The sequence below is a fragment of the Coptis chinensis genome, chromosome 7, assembly GCF_015680905.1.
Source record: "Coptis chinensis isolate HL-2020 chromosome 7, ASM1568090v1, whole genome shotgun sequence".
Classification (NCBI taxonomy): Eukaryota; Viridiplantae; Streptophyta; class Magnoliopsida; order Ranunculales; family Ranunculaceae; genus Coptis; species Coptis chinensis.
In genome coordinates, this window is record NC_141462.1 from 10,384,821 (window position 1) to 10,406,460 (window position 21,640).

At 36.8% G+C, this 21,640-nt stretch overlaps 3 protein-coding genes across 5 annotated transcripts; 1 reads left to right on the forward strand and 2 right to left on the reverse strand.

Annotated features, from left to right (window-relative positions):
- Positions 1-7,708: 7,708 nt before the first annotated feature.
- On the forward strand, positions 7,709-15,173 carry LOC147485930 (downstream neighbor of Son). 2 transcript variants are annotated; one of them, XM_086570960.1, is made up of 15 exons: positions 7,709-7,904; positions 8,021-8,175; positions 8,250-8,311; positions 8,387-8,531; positions 8,683-8,741; positions 8,840-9,005; positions 9,089-9,288; positions 10,128-10,342; positions 10,453-10,548; positions 11,125-11,246; positions 11,456-11,557; positions 12,928-13,040; positions 13,162-13,249; positions 14,469-14,665; positions 14,817-15,173. In XM_086570960.1, exons 2-15 carry the CDS (start codon positions 8,062-8,064, stop codon positions 15,031-15,033), a joined length of 1,896 nt encoding a protein of 631 aa, XP_086427086.1. In that variant the 5' UTR covers positions 7,709-7,904; positions 8,021-8,061; the 3' UTR covers positions 15,034-15,173. The 2 variants fall into 2 exon arrangements, with proteins under 2 accessions (XP_086427086.1, XP_086427087.1); XM_086570961.1 differs by having other exon boundaries at positions 7,758-7,904; positions 8,030-8,175.
- Positions 15,174-15,533: 360 nt separating this feature from the next.
- Positions 15,534-16,362, reverse strand: CNX7 (co-factor for nitrate, reductase and xanthine dehydrogenase 7). 2 transcript variants are annotated; one of them, XM_086570964.1, is made up of 2 exons: positions 16,203-16,362; positions 15,534-15,974 (listed from the first exon to the last, which is right to left on the reverse strand). In XM_086570964.1, the coding sequence occupies exons 1-2, from the start codon at positions 16,258-16,260 to the stop codon at positions 15,682-15,684; spliced, it is 351 nt and encodes a 116-aa protein (XP_086427090.1). In that variant the 5' UTR covers positions 16,261-16,362; the 3' UTR covers positions 15,534-15,681. The 2 variants fall into 2 exon arrangements, with proteins under 2 accessions (XP_086427090.1, XP_086427091.1); XM_086570965.1 differs by lacking the exon at positions 16,203-16,362 and adding an exon at positions 16,044-16,196.
- A 353-nt stretch (positions 16,363-16,715) lies between these two features.
- On the reverse strand, positions 16,716-19,520 carry LOC147485932 (transferring glycosyl group transferase). Its single transcript, XM_086570963.1, is given in 3 exon segments — positions 16,716-17,129; positions 17,132-17,157; positions 18,212-19,520. Coding segments are annotated over 3 exon segments (1,536 nt in total). The 5' UTR covers positions 19,513-19,520; the 3' UTR covers positions 16,716-16,920.
- Between the last annotated feature and the right edge of the window lie 2,120 nt (positions 19,521-21,640).

Consider the following 21,640-nt stretch of genomic DNA (forward strand, 5'->3'; position numbering starts at 1 on the left):
GAGTCATATCTTTAGGTCAGTGCACATTTTCAAAAGCGAAGAAGTTTATGGTTTCGTTTGTACTATTAGTCTTTTTATTTGGACTTTGTGAACAAAGTAAGAACCAAACCACTTTAAGAAAATCATGAGATCCAGTTGAATTACTGTTGATAGAATGAAGCTTCTATAGACATGCGAAAACTATAATAACCTTAAGTTTCTGATATATAAGTCAATTCTTAAATCAACACCAGAAAAGCGTAAAATGGTTGTATATGTTTAATTCCAAGTTTTCTCTGGCGTGGCCCGTGGAACATGCTTCATATCTAAGAGCATTTGCAATGCAGGTGATAGAGAGGGGGTAGTGAAAACTATCACCTACTTGGGTCCAAAACTGCTGTGCAATGCAGGGTGATAATGAAGGTGATAATTTTCCCCAGTTCAAAACGAGGTGAAACCTTCCACCGAGTTTTTCACTGACTTGTTAACTTCGGACGGGATGTTGGATTCCGTCTGGATTACAAAAATCACCGTGGCGGAATCCAACATCCCGTCCGAGTCCTAACGGCTAGTTTACCAACGGTCAAAAAGTCGAACGGTCAAAAAGCGGTCAAAATAAAAACTTTGGTATATATACAACATTTGTTTCATTTCAACTCACACTTCCAACAATCATATATCATATTTCTTCTTCTTTAAAATCAGTTCTTAAAAACCAAATATCAAATGGCATCAACTCAAGCATCTCAAGCAAGTGGTAGCACTCAAGCAAAAGCGAGAGCTCACTTTAGCATGTCCGATGATCAAGCTCTATGTTTTGCTTGGATAAAAATTAGTGAAGACTCTATTGTTGGTGCTTTCCAAAATGCAAAAGGATTTTGGAATGGTGTAACAAACGAAGTTCAATCAAGCGTGGGTCGGATAGGTCTCCATTCAATTAGCGGAAGGTGGAAATATATTTCAAAAAATGATGAACAAATTTGTTGCAATTGTGAATGCGGTGGAGGCTCGACATGCAAGTGGTACAACAATACAAAGCCGGGTAATTACAACGTTGTCAATTTGGAATTTATTAATTATCTTAGTCTTAGTCTAATTATTTCCGTCTTCGTCTAATTATCTTAGTGTATTTATTATTTCCATTTTAGTCTTAGTCTAATTATTATCTTAGTCTAATTATTATTGCAGTTTAATTATCTTAGTCCTAGTGATTATTTTAGTCTAATTACCACAATTTTTTTTAGTTGTCCGAGGCAAGGATGACGTACCAACTACAAGAAAAATCGGCTTTTTCACTTGATCATTGTTACGTTATACTCAAGGATAATCCAAAGTGGAGTAACGCTTTTGAGGCAAGGTCAAGCCCCACAAAGGGAAAAGGTCGCAAAAATGATGGTGAAGATTCAACTTCTAATTCACCAAGTATTGGTGGAGTTGAATTGAGGGTTCTCAAGAAATAGAGCGTCCAAAAGAAATGGAGCGTCCTCTTGGATCAAGAAGAAAGCCAAGTCCAAAAGGAACCAAGAAAAATCAATTGGTATGTTGGAGGGTTACTTTTACACGTTTAGAGGATACATTTTCACAGGATGCAAATGAAACACAAAAAATGCTTAGAACTTAGGGAAAGGGAACTTGCATATGGTCAAAGAACCTGTGATGGCAAGAGAAGAAAAAAATCGATTCAAGCAGAAAAAAATCAGGTTCAATTGGAAAAAATCGGCTTCAAAAGATGCAATATGAAGCTAAGATTTTAGCGACCGATACAAGTGTCCTCCATCCCGATACAGCTTTTATAATCGAGCAACAACAAGCTGAAATCGTCTTTGAATGGGGAAGGGCTAGAGGTGGTTCTAGCTCTAACTAAGCTTATGTATTTTAATTATCTAGTATTTTATTTTAATTAAAGCACTATGTATTTTAATTAATGCACTATGTATTTTAATTTCACTGTCTTTTTAATTAATGCACTATGTATTTTAATTTCATTGTATTTTTAATTAATGAACTATGTATTTTTATCTAACTGCTTTTTTTTAATTAATGCACTATGTATGTTACATTCAATATAATTATTTTCATAGAAATACAATTACCAATAAAATTAAAATACATTGTAATATAGTTCATTAAAATACAACTGATTAAATACGTTGGAACTACATAGGAAATACATTAGGAAATACATAGGAAATACGTTGGAACTACATAGGAAATACATTAGGAAATACATAGGAAATACATTAGGAAATACATAGGAAATACATAGGAACTACATAGGAAATACATTAGGAACTACATAGGAAATACATAGGAAATACATTAGGAAATACATAGGAAATACGTTGGAACTTAATAGTTCACGTTAGGAAATACATAGGAAATACATTTTCATTTCCATTTTAAATTTCGCCTCCTTCTCCCTCATCTGGATCCGACCAATTTGGATCATAAATTGGTACCGGATCTGCTGTTTCTTCAATGCCACTCCAATTAAAAACATGTTCAACTAAGTCCTTTTGAAGATTAGTATGTGTAACTTCATTTCGATCTTATTTCTTGCTTCAATCATCGATAGACAAAATGAAAACCATCATCTTCCCTGAAGAGCGCAGTATTGTTTCTTTCCTCGACATTTCCAATTCCAAACTCCACTTTCACGTTCATTCTCAACAATCATATTATGCATTATAATGCATGCCTTCATTATATCTCCAAGAACAACAACACTATGACAACGCCGCGAAGCCTTAACAATATGCCATCGTGCCTGCAAAACTCCAAACGTCCTTTCAACATCCTTTCTTGCGGCTTCTTGACGCGTTGAGTAAAGATCTTTTCATGCTTATTTTTGGATAACGAATGGCTTGAACAAATGTGCCCCATTTTGGGTAAATACCATCAGCAAGATAATATCCCATATCATAGTCATTACCATTCACATTAAATGCAACAAAGAGAGCCTCACCTTGCTCTAATGATTCAAAACATGAGAACGATGAAGCACGTTAATGTCATTATCGCGAACTGGTAGGCCGAAAGAAGCAATGCCGGATCCAACAATGTTTGTCTGCAAGCGGCTTCAAGTATCAAAGTTGGTTCCTTCTTGTACCCTACATGTGTTCCAGCCCATCCACTTGGGCAATTCTTCCACACCCAATTGCATCTGATTCGATTGATCCAAGCATTCTGGAAAACCCCTTGCGCATTTTCAGCTAATATCCTAGCGATTAATGCGCCTCACTTGGTCGCCTCAAGTACTCTTCCTCAAACCGCGTGATAATTGCCTTGCACCAACGCTTCATAGATACATTTGTTGTGGAATCTCCAATTTGTAAATACTCATCCGTTGAATCGGAAGAACTACCGGTTGCTAATTGTGCAACCAAGAGCTAGTCCCTTTTGTAACCCGAAATTGCTTGCCGACCCAATCCATCCACCTTGTCTTTAAAGTAATCGTCGAATGATGCAACAAGATGCAACATATACATAAAAGCTCTCTTGTCATCCCAGACCTTCGCCTAAACTTATGAGGAGGCCACCTACAAGGTGTTGTGAAGTAATCCTCATTATCTTTTGTTTACTTGAAATCACCACCATCTCTAAACGTGTACTCTCGCCCTTCACAGATCCACCGCGTTTATGCGTATCCACATCTTCAATTTCAATGGCTGCTTGAGTCATTAATGCCCCAAAGATGGATAATAACTGCAACCTCCTCCTCCTCCTTCAGCTTCATCATATCATTATGCTCATCTCTTACTCTTTCCATGTAGTCATCTTCGCCATACCGTAAGATCGACCGGTGAAACCGGAAGATCTAACTATTACTACTAGATCCTCCCCATAACCTTTGGTTATATGCAATTCTTTCTTCTCTAGACATTTTTCCTATTTTTAGCTTGGTTGTGGGGAAGAAGATGGTCGTGTTGTTTGTTTGATCTAAAAAGAAAGAAGAGTAAAACGAAATATGAAAGGTAAGGTCACATATGATAAGGTCACATGTGATACTTCGATTTTGGTCCACTTACCAATTGACAACACATTTTATTAGATTTTTGTTCACTCTCCAAGTGACAACACATTGTATCCAAATGTCTATCCAAATGTACCCTCAATAATTCCGATTTTGGTCCACTTACCAATTGACAACACATTTTATTAGATTTTTGTTCACTCTCCAAGTGACAACACATTGTATCCAAATGTCTATCCAAATGTACCCTCAATAATTCCAAATGGGCCACCATCCCCATCCATAATTGCATTGTTTGGAATAGTAAAATGTGCAGGGAGGAGGGCTTAAAAACCAGACGGGATGTTACATTCCGTCTCGGTCAAAAAAACCCAGACGGGATGTTACATTCCGTCTCGGTATCCCCATACACTATTCCTGTCAGAACCTGTCAGAACTTCACCTTGTGCAAAAATGAGTGATATTCCAAACTAAAAATTTTCTGTTTCAACAAAAACAGGAAATGAGTGAAACAAATGTGAAACGAGTGAAACGAATGTGAAACGAGCGAAACGAATGTTCCATTTTTGGAAACATACGAACTTATAAATTTTTAATTTTTTTTTTTGCATAACCTCATTTGTTTTATTGACATATTCATATCAAAACCTGCTAATATACTTTGAAAATAATAAATAAGACAAACAACAATCATGAACAACACCCCCAAGTCTAACACGAAACTTCGGTAAAAAACTAACTTATAATTTCTAAAAAATTGGACATAACCTCCTTTGTTTAATGACATATTCATATCCAAAACTCATCAAAGAAAAACACGCTAATCAAAATTCATTACAAACAACAATCCCAAACGCCATAAGACAAGTAATGGCTTACGCTTATTACAAACTACAAAAATATCTATCGAGACCTCCTCCCCTACGAAAGGCTCGGTCGAAGAGCTCTCCCCCCGTCGTTGTTATGCCTCTCTGGTTGAGCTTGAGCTTGAGGTACTCCACTTCCAGCATTCTCCAACTCTTGCACACGTCTCTGAAGCTGCAAAGTTCGATTACGTTCTTCTTGTAAGTACTCAAAACTACGACGAGAGGACTCCATGAAGGACTCACGCATGGCATAACCGAGAGAGTCAGTAGTTAAGAGCTCGACCTTACTTCATCCTGTTTAACAAAACAAATGCAAGTTAGGGGTTATAGTGAATACTAATAATAACAAATCATAAATAAATTCAAATCATACTAACCTCGGCTAAGCGCCGAATCAGTATCAAAAATCTGCTACCAACTGCGGCATCTACTTGGTGGAATAGGTATTCTCATATCTTGCCCCTGAGAAGTAATCATGCTCCAATGCCAAAGGTCATCATCATCAAATATCTGTGGAGTTCTTTGCGGCATCTGAATATCATGAAACACCCTGGGCTGTGACTATGGCAACTCCACTCCTCCTGGGGAATGAATGTCGGGCCTCAATGCTCCAGAAGTAACCCTTCAAAAATTGGTGCCCCGTATAACGCACCTAGCAAGAGACCTCGACCAACCCTCTTCCAATATAAGTCATAGTCGTAAGCGTAAAACTGAAGGCGATCGCGTCGGCCACTCATTTGGGTTTGCTCTATAGTGTGAAAGAACAAAGAAGAATATCGAGAGGTCATCATATCCATAGGTGGTGGGTAAGGTATAACAATCTCTCCAGATACTTGCCGCCAACATCTGTCCCCAAGGTACCATGCAGTGACTGACCCTATAAGTATCATTCAGCGAAAAGAAACCTTGCTCTATGACACATATATGATAGTCTACGGTTTTCGGTGTTCTCTGGAACATCCGGAATATCCGCGAAAGGGGTCTAAAAGATGAAGGACTTCGGCCCGGGGTTGCCACTCAATTCGACTAGCTCCTAAAAGCTCAATCTGGCGGCGAGTGTTATGAATATTATGTGATAGGTCCCCATACCCCTCCCCTTACGATGAAGCCCCCATACTTGAATAACGTGGAATCGGTCATGAGTCTCATCCTCTTCCAACCTCTTCAACACAGGGATGCATCACACGAAAAATGCTCGTATTACCCAATACATCATCAATAGATAAAATACAATATCAATATATATATAAACATGTCAACATTAATAATTAGATAAATAAATGAAATGAAACAATAACTTAATAAATAAGACTTACCGGTATAATCCAAACAAAGCCGCCTTTCAATTGCCTTTTAGCGGCTTTCGCCTCAACTAAGGTCTAGCCCGGTAAAGGTATGCCAAGATGGATTGACCCGATCCATAATCCCACATCCTCTCTACGCCCGAGGCAGCCGCCATCCACCCGATCGTAAATAACTATCAAAGATATCCAAATAATACCGCACCAACAAAGTAGAAGAGGAAGGCACGATACATACTGTGGATCGACTCCTCACCAATATGATAGTCTTTTCGGCTTCTCCTTGAGTCTATTCAAATATCTCAAGTAAACCAACTCATATTTATAGCTCCTCCCTTAAACTTGCTTTCACCGATAATCTCAAAACTCGCCTTGCTCATCATCTTCAACCAAATCAAAACCTTCAAAGAAACTCATCACCGTAGTAAAACCTCTAAAGTTTCATCAAAAGGAACGGCATCTCCATAACCAATTGGGATACCCGTGAGCATTGTGAAATCAAGAGGGTAATCCCAAGCTCACCCCATGGGAAATGAAATGTGTGGGTAGTTGGCCACCACCGCTCAACTATCCCAAACAACAACGCCTGATCATTTTGTCCCAAATTAGAATTCAAAAAACTCCCAAATGGTGTGGCGGATATAATATCGGTAACCGTGACAAAATTAGGATCCGTTTTTGATTTCATACAACGCCACCACGACACAACATTTGAAAGTGCACAACGCACTTTCCATAAGTGTACTTCCTACATTCAACAAACACGCAATACGATATAATTACAACTATTTTTTTAAAAAAATAATACGACAAATTCAAACTAAAATAAACTAATATAAACTAATACAAATTCAAACTAAAATAATACGACAAATTCAAACAACAACAAACTTGATATAAACTAACATAAATAATAATAATTAACATAAAAAAAAAATCAAAAACTTACTTGAGATTCCGCCACTCGATTTGCTACGCGTGTCGGACCGATGTTGACGCTTAATGGTGGGTGGTCCTCGATTTCACAACGCTGGAAAATTAAACCCAAGTTCAATTTAGTCCTCCTCGCCCACATCACGCGTTCTCGGCGACGACGATCCTTTTGCCCCTTTTTGGAAATTTTAACATTTCCAAACCATCGGGAATGCTCTTCATGTGGTGAGGTTGGTGGGGATGGGTTGGGGGGTGGAGAAGTCATTATGAATGGAAATTTGTGTTAAAAGGTTGTTAATGGAGGCTACAAAATCGGAATTTTGGCTGGAAATGAAGTGAAAATGGAGCCTTCAAGCGTCTGTTGATATTGAGCTATCGACGGGATGTTACATCCCGCCTCGTTATAAAATATCGACGGGGATGTTACATTCCGCCTCAGATAAAACCTCCAGACGGAATCCAACATCCCGTCCGAAATATTTTTTATCACCTCTGCATTGCACAACTTCACCTTGTTTTTCACCGGGTTGGTGAAAAGGGGGGTGAAAAGTGATGAGGTGGCGGTGATAGAGGGGGGGAAAACTATGACTTGCATTGCAAATGCTCTAAGGATAATATATTTTGGTAAGAAGGGCATGGGCCGAGCAGCATCTATTAACATGGGCTTGGACGAATGAACCAATTTGAGAGCTGACATAGTGAACCGGGAGGGAAAACATAAAATTTCAAATGCAAAAAATTTCACACTCCTCCTCGATAATAAACAACACTCTTTGAAAGCATTCATTCATTCATTCTCTTTCTCTTTGTTTGCTTTTCCCATTTTGCCCCTGCAACGAGGAATTCGGACAGGTACTCGTTTTAGGTCATTTTTGTTAAATTTTAGGTCAAAGTTGGAACCTTTTGATTGAAATTCTTAAAATAATGATTAAATTTGACTCATTTGTTGTTGCTGGGATTATTGTTAGTGATTGAAGGGGGTATGCTGTTTTAGATTGTAAGAATTATTATGGCAAAAGTTGCTGTTCCTGGTTCTTTGCCATCAAATTCCCTTCATTTCGGAAGGCCTCAACCTGCTACTGCTACTGCTACTATGAAGAGGAAGACTCCCTCCGAATTGAGAGTAAGTTCCCAACCTGACAAGCCGTAATTTCATTATAAGCAAGAGTTCCTGATGTTGATATGCATGTGTTGTAGGATGAGCAATTGAAGCGAAGGAGTTGTGCAACAACAATGGATGCTTTGCTTACTTCTCATAAGTAAGTTTCAAATGTCGCTGTTGGTTTGTGTTTAAATTATATCCATTTATTAAATTATAATATAATATCCCACAGGATAACTGGGGGGACAGTTTGCACGACTAAAAGACCAGACACGTCAAAATGTCCAAGATACATCGATACTCGCGTTGATGAAGTGTTTCCTGTTAGAAAACCCAATGTCAGATCGACGATGCTATATATACAAGAAAAAGCAAAGGTAACTACATATCTGATATCCAAACATAACATTCCATTGGGCCGGCAATATTACTAATTTTCAATCCATTGTTGTTATGGTTTTCTTTTTCCTAGTATTATCATGTTCCATCTATTTCAAAGTGTTAATTGATATCTTTTATGCCGAACAGAATAAACTTGCGTCTGTTTCTTCTATCTTGGATACCAAGAGCCAACCCCAGCTAGCATGGTATCACTTTCTCCATATTTTTCTATATATATATTTCTGCTGTAATATCTTAGTGTTTGCTCCAATTCATTCTGATTTTACTTAACGGCTCTTACCAGTTCGGGCACCTCCCCATCTGTAGACGACTCTGCAAAAAGTGGTACAGCACAGACTTTTTCGATGACTGAAAAATGCAGTAAAAAAACATTTCCCAATGTTTCTGACATATCTTTGGGCTTTGAAAAGTCATCTGGCTCTACCACCACGAGCTCCATCACAAATATGGTAATGTTTTCATGATTTATGTATCAGTTAGCTATTGGAATAACATATTCATTTCATTAATAGGATGTCAATATTTTGTATAGGAAGCACTAAAAACACTAGGTGCTCGTGAACCTCCTGCTGTCTCCCATTTGCCTAGTGATCCTGCCAAAATATATGGTGATCGTTCATCTTCCTATTTGGGCACTTTTTCTACGGAATCCCATATTCCTGGCCGTAAGACTCCTCTGGACTTGACATTGAAAACGACTATGAAATTGGTATCCTCTTCCTCAGTTAAATGGTAACTTTGCTGCCTTCTGTAATTTATTATGGTATCCTATACTTTTTAATATCTGTCAACATAACACATTCGGATCAAAGTACTGCTAGCTTTGGATCTTGAAAGGATGCTCAATTATCTTAATTCAGCACAAGTGTATTCCAAACTGTTTCTGTCAGATCGGGTTAAGTTTGTATTTTTGAGTTTCTACTACATATATGTTACAAACCGAAGTACAGATGTCAATATACTCCCACCATAAGAAAATTTATTCTCATCTCTTGTCTTGATCATAAGAATTTTTGCTAAATCCTGTCATGGTATGATGGCCTCCTCTGGAAGAGTGAAACTTTTTTACTAAACCTGCAGGCATATGATGAATTGAGAAAATTATTAAAATGCAATACTCTGGATCTCTCCACCCCCCTCTCCCCATCCTCTTCCGTAAAAAATATGTAATTCTAATTTTGATTCATATAATCAAATACTTCAGGAAATGATAGATTGATTTATTTAAAAAAATCAAAAATTTTCAGTTATCGTAAGTCCATGATACTTGGGGGCTGCAATCAGGGTACCAAAGCTGTAGATAGTTGTTAAAAGTTTATATACTCTTTGTGCAATGATTATGTTTTGATGCTAATAACATGTGGACAATTTTCTGAACGCTCTGTTGGATAATGACTCTGGGAACCCATGGTTGCTTGACTGATCACTACTTGACATCTTCATTTCATTTTCACTTAAGCAATCTAAGTGCCTGAAAAATTAGCTCCATTTTATCTTTTCTTTTAATGCTGATGGGCAGTGTTTTGGCTAGCCACTGCCAGACTGACTAGATCTTGTTTTGCATTTTCTAGGTGCCACAGGTTAATTAACAGCAGTATTTCTTATGGTATAAATCACTCGACATCACGATTTAGTTGTTACGGGAATCAGAAACCTTCACTCTTGAAAGGAAATGATTTTGCAGCCGTGGCTTTATTTTCTAAATCCTTACATTCATGGACGTACCCTCAATCCTCTTTACCACCCTCAGTCATTTCAGCGTTGAGGATGTCCGCTGCTCAGGGAGGTTTGTTTGCTAAACTCTTTAACCTTTGACATTATAGCTTTTAAAGTCTGACATGTCATTATCACTTAGTCTCTTTAAATTTGCTCACTGTTTGTGTTTTGTATCTGTAGATATGGACTTCTTATCAAAGAGGCAAAACGTGTGGGAGGATTCATTTCAAAATCTTTACTACATGCTTCGGAAGGACATGTGCAACATTTTTTACGGTAATTACCTTTCTTCATGCTATACTTTTTTCCTTTTGAGTATTTGTTTGTGGAATTAGCAATCCTTTGTGGACATGTGAGGGCTTGTAAGTTACATCATATCCTGATATCCCTCAATGGACCCAAATGTAACTGGGAGACCTGCAAACGTTGTATGTGCTGATTGGTTTCAGGCCATATAAACTTTTTATCCTGCACAATAGCCAGTTAGCCACTCTATCTATCCTTCTTTATTTGGATGCCGCTAACCATTCTAATGAAAAATGGATAATTGGTTATTTGATTGTTTTCTTTTAGGGAGTTATCTCAAGTTAGATAATGCGCATTTCCGGTTAATTGTGGAGCATGTCTTTTAGTAGCAAAAACCTATATCGTGTTCCATAATTGGTTATTGACTTTATAATTGTTTATGTTAATGGTTACCATTGCCACTTTTTAAATGAAAATGGGTTTGATTTTTATTGCTTTCCCCTAATAAGTAGAATTTTACTCTACTATCATCATTTGTTTGACCAGTTGGGTTTCTTGTAAATACAACACGATAACTCGCTTTTGCCTTTCCTTTGGAATTTACAGTATGCACACCACAGTTTGTGGTTATGTTCACAGGTGGTGACTATACGGATAAGACGAAGCGAATATGCAATGCTTATGTTTCCCAGTCCACCAGAGGCTTGAGGTCTTTGCTAAGAGAACATGTAAGAACTCTGACTTTTCCAGTGCTGGTCACCGAATTCTAAAACCTACAACTGTTTAGTAGGTTTGTCATGGATTTTAAAATATTATTATCTATGCATCTCCACCATAGGTTTATACAAGCAAATAATTATGCGATTATTTGAATGCATCTGCTATGATGAATGTTGCTAACTAATGTGGTTTATGCTCTTGCGTTTATGGATACTAGGACATCTCTTTCTCTATGCCTCTTTGTCATTCCGAAGCAGAACACACCAGTGCAGAAGATCTGGTAGAACTGTCAGAAATCGAGAAGGGTTGCCTGGGACAGGTACTACAAATTATCAACCTTTAACTTGTTTCATATAGATGTTTGGATATGCTCAGTAAATTGACAAAACTTTGGTGAGAGTACACTGAAAGGTCAGCAGTAAGGATGTGGACTATTTTCCAACTATGATGCATGGATACTCCTAAAATGTCATTGCACCCGTATCGGTCAGGTACGATAGCGATACGGGTACCGGATACTTCTAGGATACTTGTCCCTTACCAAAAAAAAAAAGAATCCCAATAAATTTTGAGAGAGGCTGGCGAAGGAGATTTAGTCAAATTCTTTCACTTGAATGACCAAAATTTTCAAAAGCCTCTTCTTTCTCAAAAGAAATTGAACTTCTCTAAATGGATTCCAGCTGGAATCCTTGAAATACACCTGATTCGATAGTTCTGTTCCATTGAAAATGTAAACTGTTTCTTGAGGCTTCAAGTTGTATTGACTTTACTATATGTGAAAATATTTCTAATAATTAGCCGTACCCATAGGCCGTACCCGTATCCTAATATTTCAGAAAAGCCGTATCGTACCCTGTATCCGTATCCATGCATCATAGTTTTCCAATAACATGCAAACATTGTAATTCTAAATTATTGATGAAATTTATCTTATAAGGGTAGCAAAAAAAAAAAAAAGAGAAAAAAGAAAAAAAAGTTTGAACATATAATGGGGCTTTAGTGCCAATGTTCATGTATAAGGATCATGTTCCCATGCTTTGGGACCGGAGTCCTCTATATTTTGCAAACACTATATTGATTTGCATTCTCATGAAAGCTCATGATATTGTTATATCCCTCACCTGGATGTATTGGAAATCTACTACCATTTTCTGGTAGACATTGGAAATGGCTATCTTTTAGTAACCATTGAATAATATTTGGTATTTAGTAGAAATAGGGTCCCTATATAAGTTCAAGCAATTGTCTGAGTTGGCTTAGGTCTAGAAGTTATTCTGTTATGTAGTCCTGCATTCCTTAGAAGTTTATGTGACTCATGGAGGCTTTCATTTTATGGGGACTTATGTTCTATTCAAGTTGGACATAAGAGTCTAGATGTGACTATGTTCCAGCTGCAACTCTGCAAGTGTCAGAATTTTTCTCCTTTTAAGTCCACAAGTGATTATGGTCCTATTTATTGTGGAATGTGAAATTGTGGTTCTAGTTATTATGCTCATGTTTGGTGGAATAAATTATATTAAATTTGACTGCCATGTTACTCACATGTATCAATGTGTGGGTGCTCTATAGGTACTTCAAAGTTCAAATGGGTGTTTTTCTTTTCCTTCAAATAATGGGTGTTTTTGGTGTGATGCTTCTGGCCCAATGCTCTATTGATAAGTGGTAAATATGCTCACATTTTTTTTTCAGATTCGTCGCTCGGATTCCATATCAGATGTAAAGGACCATAGCCCTCAGTCGCTATTAGCATTCAGTGGGAATGAGAGTGTACATGGATTGTATGATTTTCTTTTAAATTATAGGTAAATGCATACTTCTCATCATTGAAGTGAAGACCGATTATATATGCAATACTCTTAGCTTACAAGTTTCCTTGCAATCTTATATATCTCATTTGAATTCTTGTGTCGTTGTTATTGCCAGGTCGTTCTTAAATTTGTTGATTGGTGGGGATGTTCCAGTATTATGCGCACCAGTGCCATTTCTGAATGCATCTATTTCTGCTCCAGAGGTTAGCTTCTGGTTGATATTTGTAAATAGGAGCTGAACTATTATATACTGTATAGAAGGAAGGGACTATAATGAAACTGTATTCATTCTCAAGTAAATCAATTGTCATGGGCAGACCTAAACTCACAGTCTCACACAATAGGTTGACATCTGATTCATCATTCAAGTAAGAGCTGATTCAGAATGTCATATGGCTTGGTGAAAGCCAAAATTGCCAGTGTTTTACAAATGCTAGCTCACAGCCTTGACTTTCAGCTTCCAATATAGACCATCAGGCCAGAAGCATCATCCTGTTTTCAATTGGTAATGAAGTTTTTGACGCTGAATATAAAACCATTAGAGAGCTACGCTACCTTATGCTTTGCGTGTGAAGAGTGATTTTTACTAGTGTAGCGTCTTAGAAATGAGTCCATTTTTTCTAGGTTTCATTCTATCCCAATCACAATCCTGCCAACTCATGGCGGGCAAGTTTACCAAGCATCTTTTGTGGCAAGAAGGTGGTTAACTACTAACTTGGTTTCTTTTGTCAGGTCTCAATAAGCTTATATCTAGAGTCTTTACCAGTGCTTTTGATTTGTATTTTAGTCCCTAGACACTATATAAATGCAAAATTGCAAAGTGTCTATCCACAGAATTTCTACAAAGATAGTTATTTATTCTCAAGAGCATTGTTGCAAAGAAGAGAGAACGTTTGTATGATTTGATGTTCCATTTAGTTTCGAACTTTTTTTTTTAGTTGTGTTCCTCTGTAATTATTTTTAACTCCAGAAACTAGTAATGAATTTGTCTGGAATGTGTAATTCTCTAAGTAACATGCACTTTATATTCTTAAAAAAAAATGTGTCAGACACACGGACACTTGTGTTGGCACATGAACATGTGCATACAATTTCAAACAAGGGTTTCATCTATACCCCAAAAGACTAAGAAAATAATCTATTAGCAAGCTCCAACTCCATGATATGCCACTTTCATAGTTACAAATTTGTAAGGAGATGCTTTGTAAGGTCTTGAGCCCAAGAATTAGTTGTTTAACTAAAGAATAGTAATAGTTATCTTTTTTAATTAGCTGTGTCACTGTGTATATATATATAGATTGCCATGTCAGACACTGATACGTGTATCCGTGTCAATTTGATTTAGACTGTTACTCAATAGCAATATCAGACACTATATAAAAATGCTAGCATTACTCACAAAGTCACAATGACCTTTTTTAGGTAAAATGCAAGGAGATCAAAAGGGCCAGTTCTCTTCCTTCCCTTCCAAAAGGATCTCATTTAGAAGAAGAATCCACTAAAGACTTATCAGGTGGTGTCTGCCATAGCATTGAGATCACAGACACTATTCTTCCTCCTTGGATTATCTCTGGAATATGTGCATCATTGGGCTCTGAAGGGAGAAGCTTTGAGGCCAGGTACAATCTCTCCGTATGGATGAATTATACTTTTGGAGAATAGTAAGAACCCTATTTGAATTGTATTAAAAAGACTTTAAATGATTGTTCATTGTTTTCTCCTTAATAATTTTAGGCATCTGGCTCATGTGTAATATTGTTGATTGTGCAGTTTCACAACTGAACCTACTTCAATCGGATTGAACGTTGCTCTTGACATCAGTTCCTTCAAATCTGACATTGAAATAGATTCGTGCAACGGGTTGCAGGAAAGCAGTCAGACCTTTGGGATAACGGAGGCTGTTATTTCCCCTTGCTTACGGTTGGCCTCATTAAGAGGCCTAAAATTCTCAAATGATTCTTATAAAGCTTGTCTCATGCCTGTATGACTTTCATTGAAGTGTACTTTCCTTTTGCTTTTTGATGTGAAGTTTATTTTGTTTATGTATCAGCAGTTCAGCACATAGCATAACTCATACTATTATTTTCTCATTGTTTGAAAATTATAAAATTTACGTGCATGTTTAAAGATGAGTAATGTCCGGACTAGTTCATTAAAGACATCAATCTGAACTCCTGAAATGTAGACCTACCACTTATCGGCATTTCATTTAGATTGATTGTATCAATTTAAAGATGAGTGCAGATGTTAGTAGAGTTGAGGTAGGGAGATGCATGTTTTTTTGGACGAGCAGTCTGGATTTTCTATTCGCAGGAGGTGAAGTGGTGAACACGTGTTTTTCTTTGGCAATTAGTTCCCAGTTGATTGGAGGTACTTGGGTGAACAGATTATCTCTTTTCATGTATCTGTGTAAAACACAAGGTAAAGAATAGGTTGAGTTTTGTCTCAACTCTAAATAATTGAAACATTAAGAACTCCTTCAGCATGTAAGAAAGATCTGATGGTAATAGAACGTGTAGAAGAAATTGCTCTTGTTTCACAGTACACATCAACAAAATTTGGCATAGTAAGTTTTATTCTTACACCTAAATCATTCTCAAAAGAAAAGAAAAAAAAAATACAATTCAACAGGAATTCAGCCACCACTTATGGGAGGAATCAGGGCCAATTCATCTCTGTCTTTAACCACTGCATTCTCTGGCGTATATTCCTCGTTTAGTGCCAGAACCATGCACCCTCGAAGTTCTTCCAAGCCAGGAAACTTAATGAAGAGTTGATTCAAACAGTCTTGAGCTGTACTATCTGAGGGTACTTGGAGAAATAGCTCTGGCAATCCAGTAAGATCTCGAGCTTTTGCAAAGAACAACACCTTTATTTTAACTAATGAACACTCATTTGACTTAGCTGCATCATCCATAGTAGAAAATCCTGCACAAAGGATGAATCACAGTGAATATAAAAGCGTTTATTGATTTGAAAACACCAAGAGAAACATACCACAAAATGAAATTTGAAGATTATAGATATTGGTTGATAAGTCAATAAGCATGAAAAGAGAAATGAGGCTTGTGATGTATTAATTAATATCTGAGTAGGCAAAATGGATTGAAAAGCAATCCTTGAAGAGTAAGTACGAAAGAGATTGTATTCTCGTACCTGTCTGGAGATAAAATCTTGTAGAAATGATTGAGCCGCCAAGGACTGAAAGATGCATATGCAACCGGGTAACATGTGGGTTTTGCACAAATTGTGATGCCAGGGGCCTGCGTTGTACTATTTACCAAATTCTGATGAAATTTCTATTTTTGGGGCTTACTGTATTGGTGCTTTGATATATCGTGAGATTCAAAGGTTAACATTTTATTCGAGATTCTGAGTTATGGATTCATATGCATATCTTGGTAGCCCTTCTCTTTGAACAGATAACTTATTGGCATTTGTCATTGTTTAATGTCAGTAAATTGGAGCACTATTGCAATGATCAACCCGTCTATCATATCAACACACAAGGATTAGTGGTCGAGCTCTATTTGTTCTCCCTCTCACATACAAACATGGCACACACATAGTTCCAGAGGGAAGTGAAAGTCTGCATTCAATTCATTTAGGAGAAAAATCACAACAAATTAAGATATTGAACCCAGAAAGAAAATACCGTAATCCAGGGAAGAAAATAAAATAAAATCTGGAAATCCATTCAAATTAATTCAGGCTTAAAAGAATGAGAAATGTCAAAACTGTTTTACACTGAGATCTTGCTCTTCAACACTAGAGAGTCACAAGTGTAGAGCATTATGACTGTTTCTTCAACAAGTGGTCTAAGACAGTTTCTAATCCTTTGTCTTAGTCTGGTGACTCTGGTCGCAGGTGTTAATTAGAAAGAGAACTTGAAAGCACCCACTTTAGCATCCGATACAGTTTCCCAGTAGGACACTTTTTTCTGCTTAGCCTTCTCCTCAGCTTTCAACTCTAGCTGACTAATAGTACCAGGAAAAGAAGCTTCAATAGCACTCCTGAACTTGTCGTACAGATTCACCCTGTCTCTTGTTCCTGAGACAAGCTCACTTGCATTTGGCTTCTTCAAAAATCCAAAACATTCAACAAATTACTCCTGCAAGATGGTAAATCCAATGTACTTAAAACCTCTTGTTAAACTGAGAACACTGTGTGATAGTAAACCATATTTGTTTGTGTTTGAATCACAACCCTAAGGTTGGAGATTATTTATAATTCTCAAAAAGCAAAAAAGTTACCAACTAAATTTATGCAACACCTTTTCTGAATGATAGTTTGTGCAGAAGTGTCGTCAATATATAAGTACCATGACAACAACAACAATAAACCAACTTTCAGCAGCAGGTCAAGAAACTTTGAGGCCCTAGGCAAAAACCCAAAGGAGGCCTTCTAATATGAGTTATGTTTCTGTATAGTAAAGATGTTTAAGTCCTTTTTCTCTGTAATTCAAACCTTCGTCTGTAATTCTAGGTGGAATCAACAACATAACATTGAAGAGTAATACATCGAGGACTTGACCACATTTATGAACAATTAGTGAGTAATTTGTAATTTAAAAAAGTAATCTCTCCAAAGAAGGATCCCATGGCTAACTGTTATTTTAAGCTGATTGGAACAAACCTATTCTCCAGGAGCTCAGGTTTCCCAATGAGCTAATATTTGGGAGCTAGAGAAGTTGCAGCATTAACTACTCATTTACACCTAATAAGCTAAGCCCCAGTATATGGAGAACATTTTGTGTGTAAAATTTGCTTGGGGACAATATACAAACATTTCTAAAGTAAATCATGTTTTACATACTGTACTTAATAATATCCAAGCTACAAAAGAGAAATAGTAACATCTTCATAACTTCAAAAGGAAGCCACCTAAAGAATATTTGGAAGGTGGTCTGGTTCTTTCTCTAACTTTTTAACATAGCAAGAAGGATTCTTGCACCACTTCTATTCATCTGGCTTAAATGGAACTATAGTGTATAAAATTATATACCTGCACTAAATGCTTTGGCCCTTAATCTTAGACATCAAAATCAACTTGCAGCATATGGATTAGTATATAACAAAAAATTGAATCAATTTTCTTTTGATTTGAAAATAATTTAGAGATTTCAACCATAGTTGTAAAACGATATTCAAAACTTTGAACATTACCTGCTAACATAGTTCTGTGTGATAGCAATAGATTCCTCGAGGTTGATAACAAGATGCCACCATCCATTTGGCACAAAAATCACCTCCCCAGCCTTACACACACATTCAACAGGCCTCTGCTTCCACGTCTTAGTAGCTCCATAGAAGTTCATGAACCACTCGATTATAGAAACTGGACATGCCACCTCAGCACCATCTGGACTAGGATGGACTCCTGGTGGAATTACATCAGGTGGAAACAAGACCCATTTCTTAGACCCCTTGATTACACCATTCCATGCGGAAGTCGAGTTTGGATCAATGTGGAACGAAGAACCCGAACCCGCAGGACCCATAATAACCCACCTATAATCTGGCCTCTCATTGCCCAAAACCGAAAATAAATCCTCTCTAAAGTATGAAGGAACTTTATAATCAGAACCTAACTGCGGAACTTTCTCTGCAAACTTTGGATCAAAGAGATACAACAGTCTTTCCTCTTTAGCACCATCTGCATACCTAAAATACTCCTTAAGCTTCATTTCCACCGGTCCAACTGAAAACGCAACATCCCCACACACCTTAATCAAATAATCTCTATCCCATTTCTCCAATGCAGCCCAATTATTCAAACACCCTTCCAACAACACAGGTTTATTCGGTTCCTCGAAATTCAATATAAATTCATCAACCGATATTCCACTCCTCCTCTCAATATTATCCCTTTCAAGCCACTCAGGTTTCATTTCAAGGCTTGCACAAAGCCAACTCTGAAACAAATAATCCGAATAAAAGTCCCTAACTTTCAAACTCGATGAAACAAAATTCCGAAAACTTCTACTAAAAACATAAGTAGTCTTCCAAGACTCACTAAAAAAGAACCCACCTTTAAAATTCTCCAATACCAAGTTCCTCCAAAGGGGTTCATGATTACAGAAAACATAAAATGATTTACTCACCATAGCTAAAATGGCTAGATGAGTACCTTCTAAAAGGCCTAATATATCAAGAACAAGTTCATCGGAAAGAGTTTGGAGATTACCCAAGCCCGTGTTTCTCGAGTTATGAGAAGAGGAACTGAAGAGAAGATTTCCAAGTGGTTGAACTCCATGACTGTGTGAAGAAACACTACTTTTCAAGCTAAATGCTTCTTCTTCTTCTTCTTCTTCATCAAATGAGTCTTGTTTTTGAAAATTTGAGGCTTGTTTGGTTTTGTTTCTTTTCTTCTTTTTTTGGTTGTTCATTAGGATTTGGGATAAGAAACTGCGCTTGCAACTTAGCATAGTTTTGTTCATGAGGAGAAAGTCAGGTTTTTTATTCATGAGGAAGCCTCGGTACATGAAAAATATAATTTATAATTTTCATTATTAACTCCCTACAATATAAAAATCCTAATCAATAATCAATGCCACAATTTTCATTATTAATTTCCCACAATAAAAAAATCCTAATCAATAATCAATGTTAATGTTAATGTTGTATCTATCAGTATCTCTCACCCACAATTAGGGCTGTCAATGGTTTGGATAACCCGATAACCGATCCGAACCAAATCGATAAAAAACAGTTTGAGTTTTGGTAATTTGATTTATTTTCTACCGACCCAAACCAAAACCAAATCGATAAGATATTGGTTTGGTTTCGGGTTTACTCTTCACGGAACCGATATGAACCCAAATCGATAAGATGACATTTTAGTAATATTTATGATTAATTTTGTATATGTTTATCAATTATGTGGTTGAAATTAATTGATTTAATTTAATATTTAATTGATTTTATAGTTTTCGGTTCAGATTCGGTTTGCAATATTTCTTATCGGTTTGGTTCGGTTTTGAGTTTCTAATATTTTTTATCGATTCAGTTTGGTTTCGGGTTCTAAAATTTCTTATCGGGTTCGGATTTTCCAGAACCCAACCCATTGACCGCCCTACCCACAATACATTTATTTCTCCTTGTTAACAATGGACTTCTTTTCATTCTTATAATCACATTTTGGAATCTTTGTTTGTTTTGAACAAAAAATTTATTTATAGGATAACCCAATGAGAAATTTGTGAAACCTGCAAAAACTATGTTTTGATAGTTACAACTTAAAAGGATAAATCATTATAATCAAGTACACCTATATTATATAATGTGATATCCACAACTACTGCAAAGTAGGTTTTAGGCACATTCATTCAACCTTGTAGATTAAGTTCTTTTATACAATTCAGTCGATATAGTCAAAAGTAAAAACCACATTTCAGCTATTTTTATTAGGTTGACTCAGTTGACACACCGAAATATAACCTCGGATAAATTCTGAGAATTTGCATTCTTTTACTGTTAGTTGTTACAAACTACCAAAACAAACAGAACCTCTTTCCCACTGCTTCAACTCTTCAAGGTATGTCTTTTAGTTTTTTCCAACTCATTAAACCCCTAAAATCTCTATTGCCCTTCTTACTCATTTCAGCTTAAACCCTTTTTTGACTCTTAAACCCTCTCTGATTACTTCATTTTCACTATACTTGTTAAAAAATGATGACTCTTTATCGAAAACTAGGATCCTTTAGGCATTATAGAGTTGAATTCATGTTCAACTTTGTCTCCATATCATGCCAACATCACAAATTAGTTTCAAGTTTTTCTCATTTTAGAATGGAAAGACAAAGAATTGAGTCTGGTAGTCAAATGTTGTTTTCCACATTACAAGAGTTTCAAAACAAGGATAATTATAGACCTGTGTCTATAAATGTTTTAGTTAGGAGCATTGTTTCGATTGTACATAAAACAGATGAGTGGGATTCATTGCTTAGTAGATTATGTGTTGTTTCGTATTCGCAAATTACGCCCAAGATTGCTGTACAAGTTATTAAGCGAATTAGGAAACCCGATATTGCTTTGAAGTTTTTTGAGTGGTTAGAGGGTTGTGATGGATTTAAGCATGATAGTTTGAGTTATTCCGCTATACTTAAGGTGTTAACTAAATATTCTAAGCCCTTACATGCTGAGATAGCTGATGGTTTGCTTCATAAGAAGATTGGTCTTGGGTTTGATGTAATTCCTAGTGACTTTGAGATTGTGTTGCAACAATGGGTTAAAGTTAGGAAGCCTGAGAAGGCGTTGGGTTTGTTGGACGAGATGAAGAGGCATGGATATGTGCCTTCGTGTTCGTCTTGTAATGTTCTTTTACAAGGGTTGTTTAGGTCTAAACAGATAAATTTGGGTTTGGAATTGTTTCACCAAATGCAAGATGGATGGATTGATGCATTAGATAGTCAGTCTTTTAATATTGTAATGAAAGTTGCTTGTGTTGGGGGAAGAATGGAAGAAGCTATGGTGCATTTCATTACAATGAAGGGGAGAGATTGCATGCCTGACCTTGATAGCTTCAACAATTTGATAAAGGGGTTTTCTGAGAAGGGAGATCCTGAAATGATCTGCCGGCTTTTTAAGCAAATG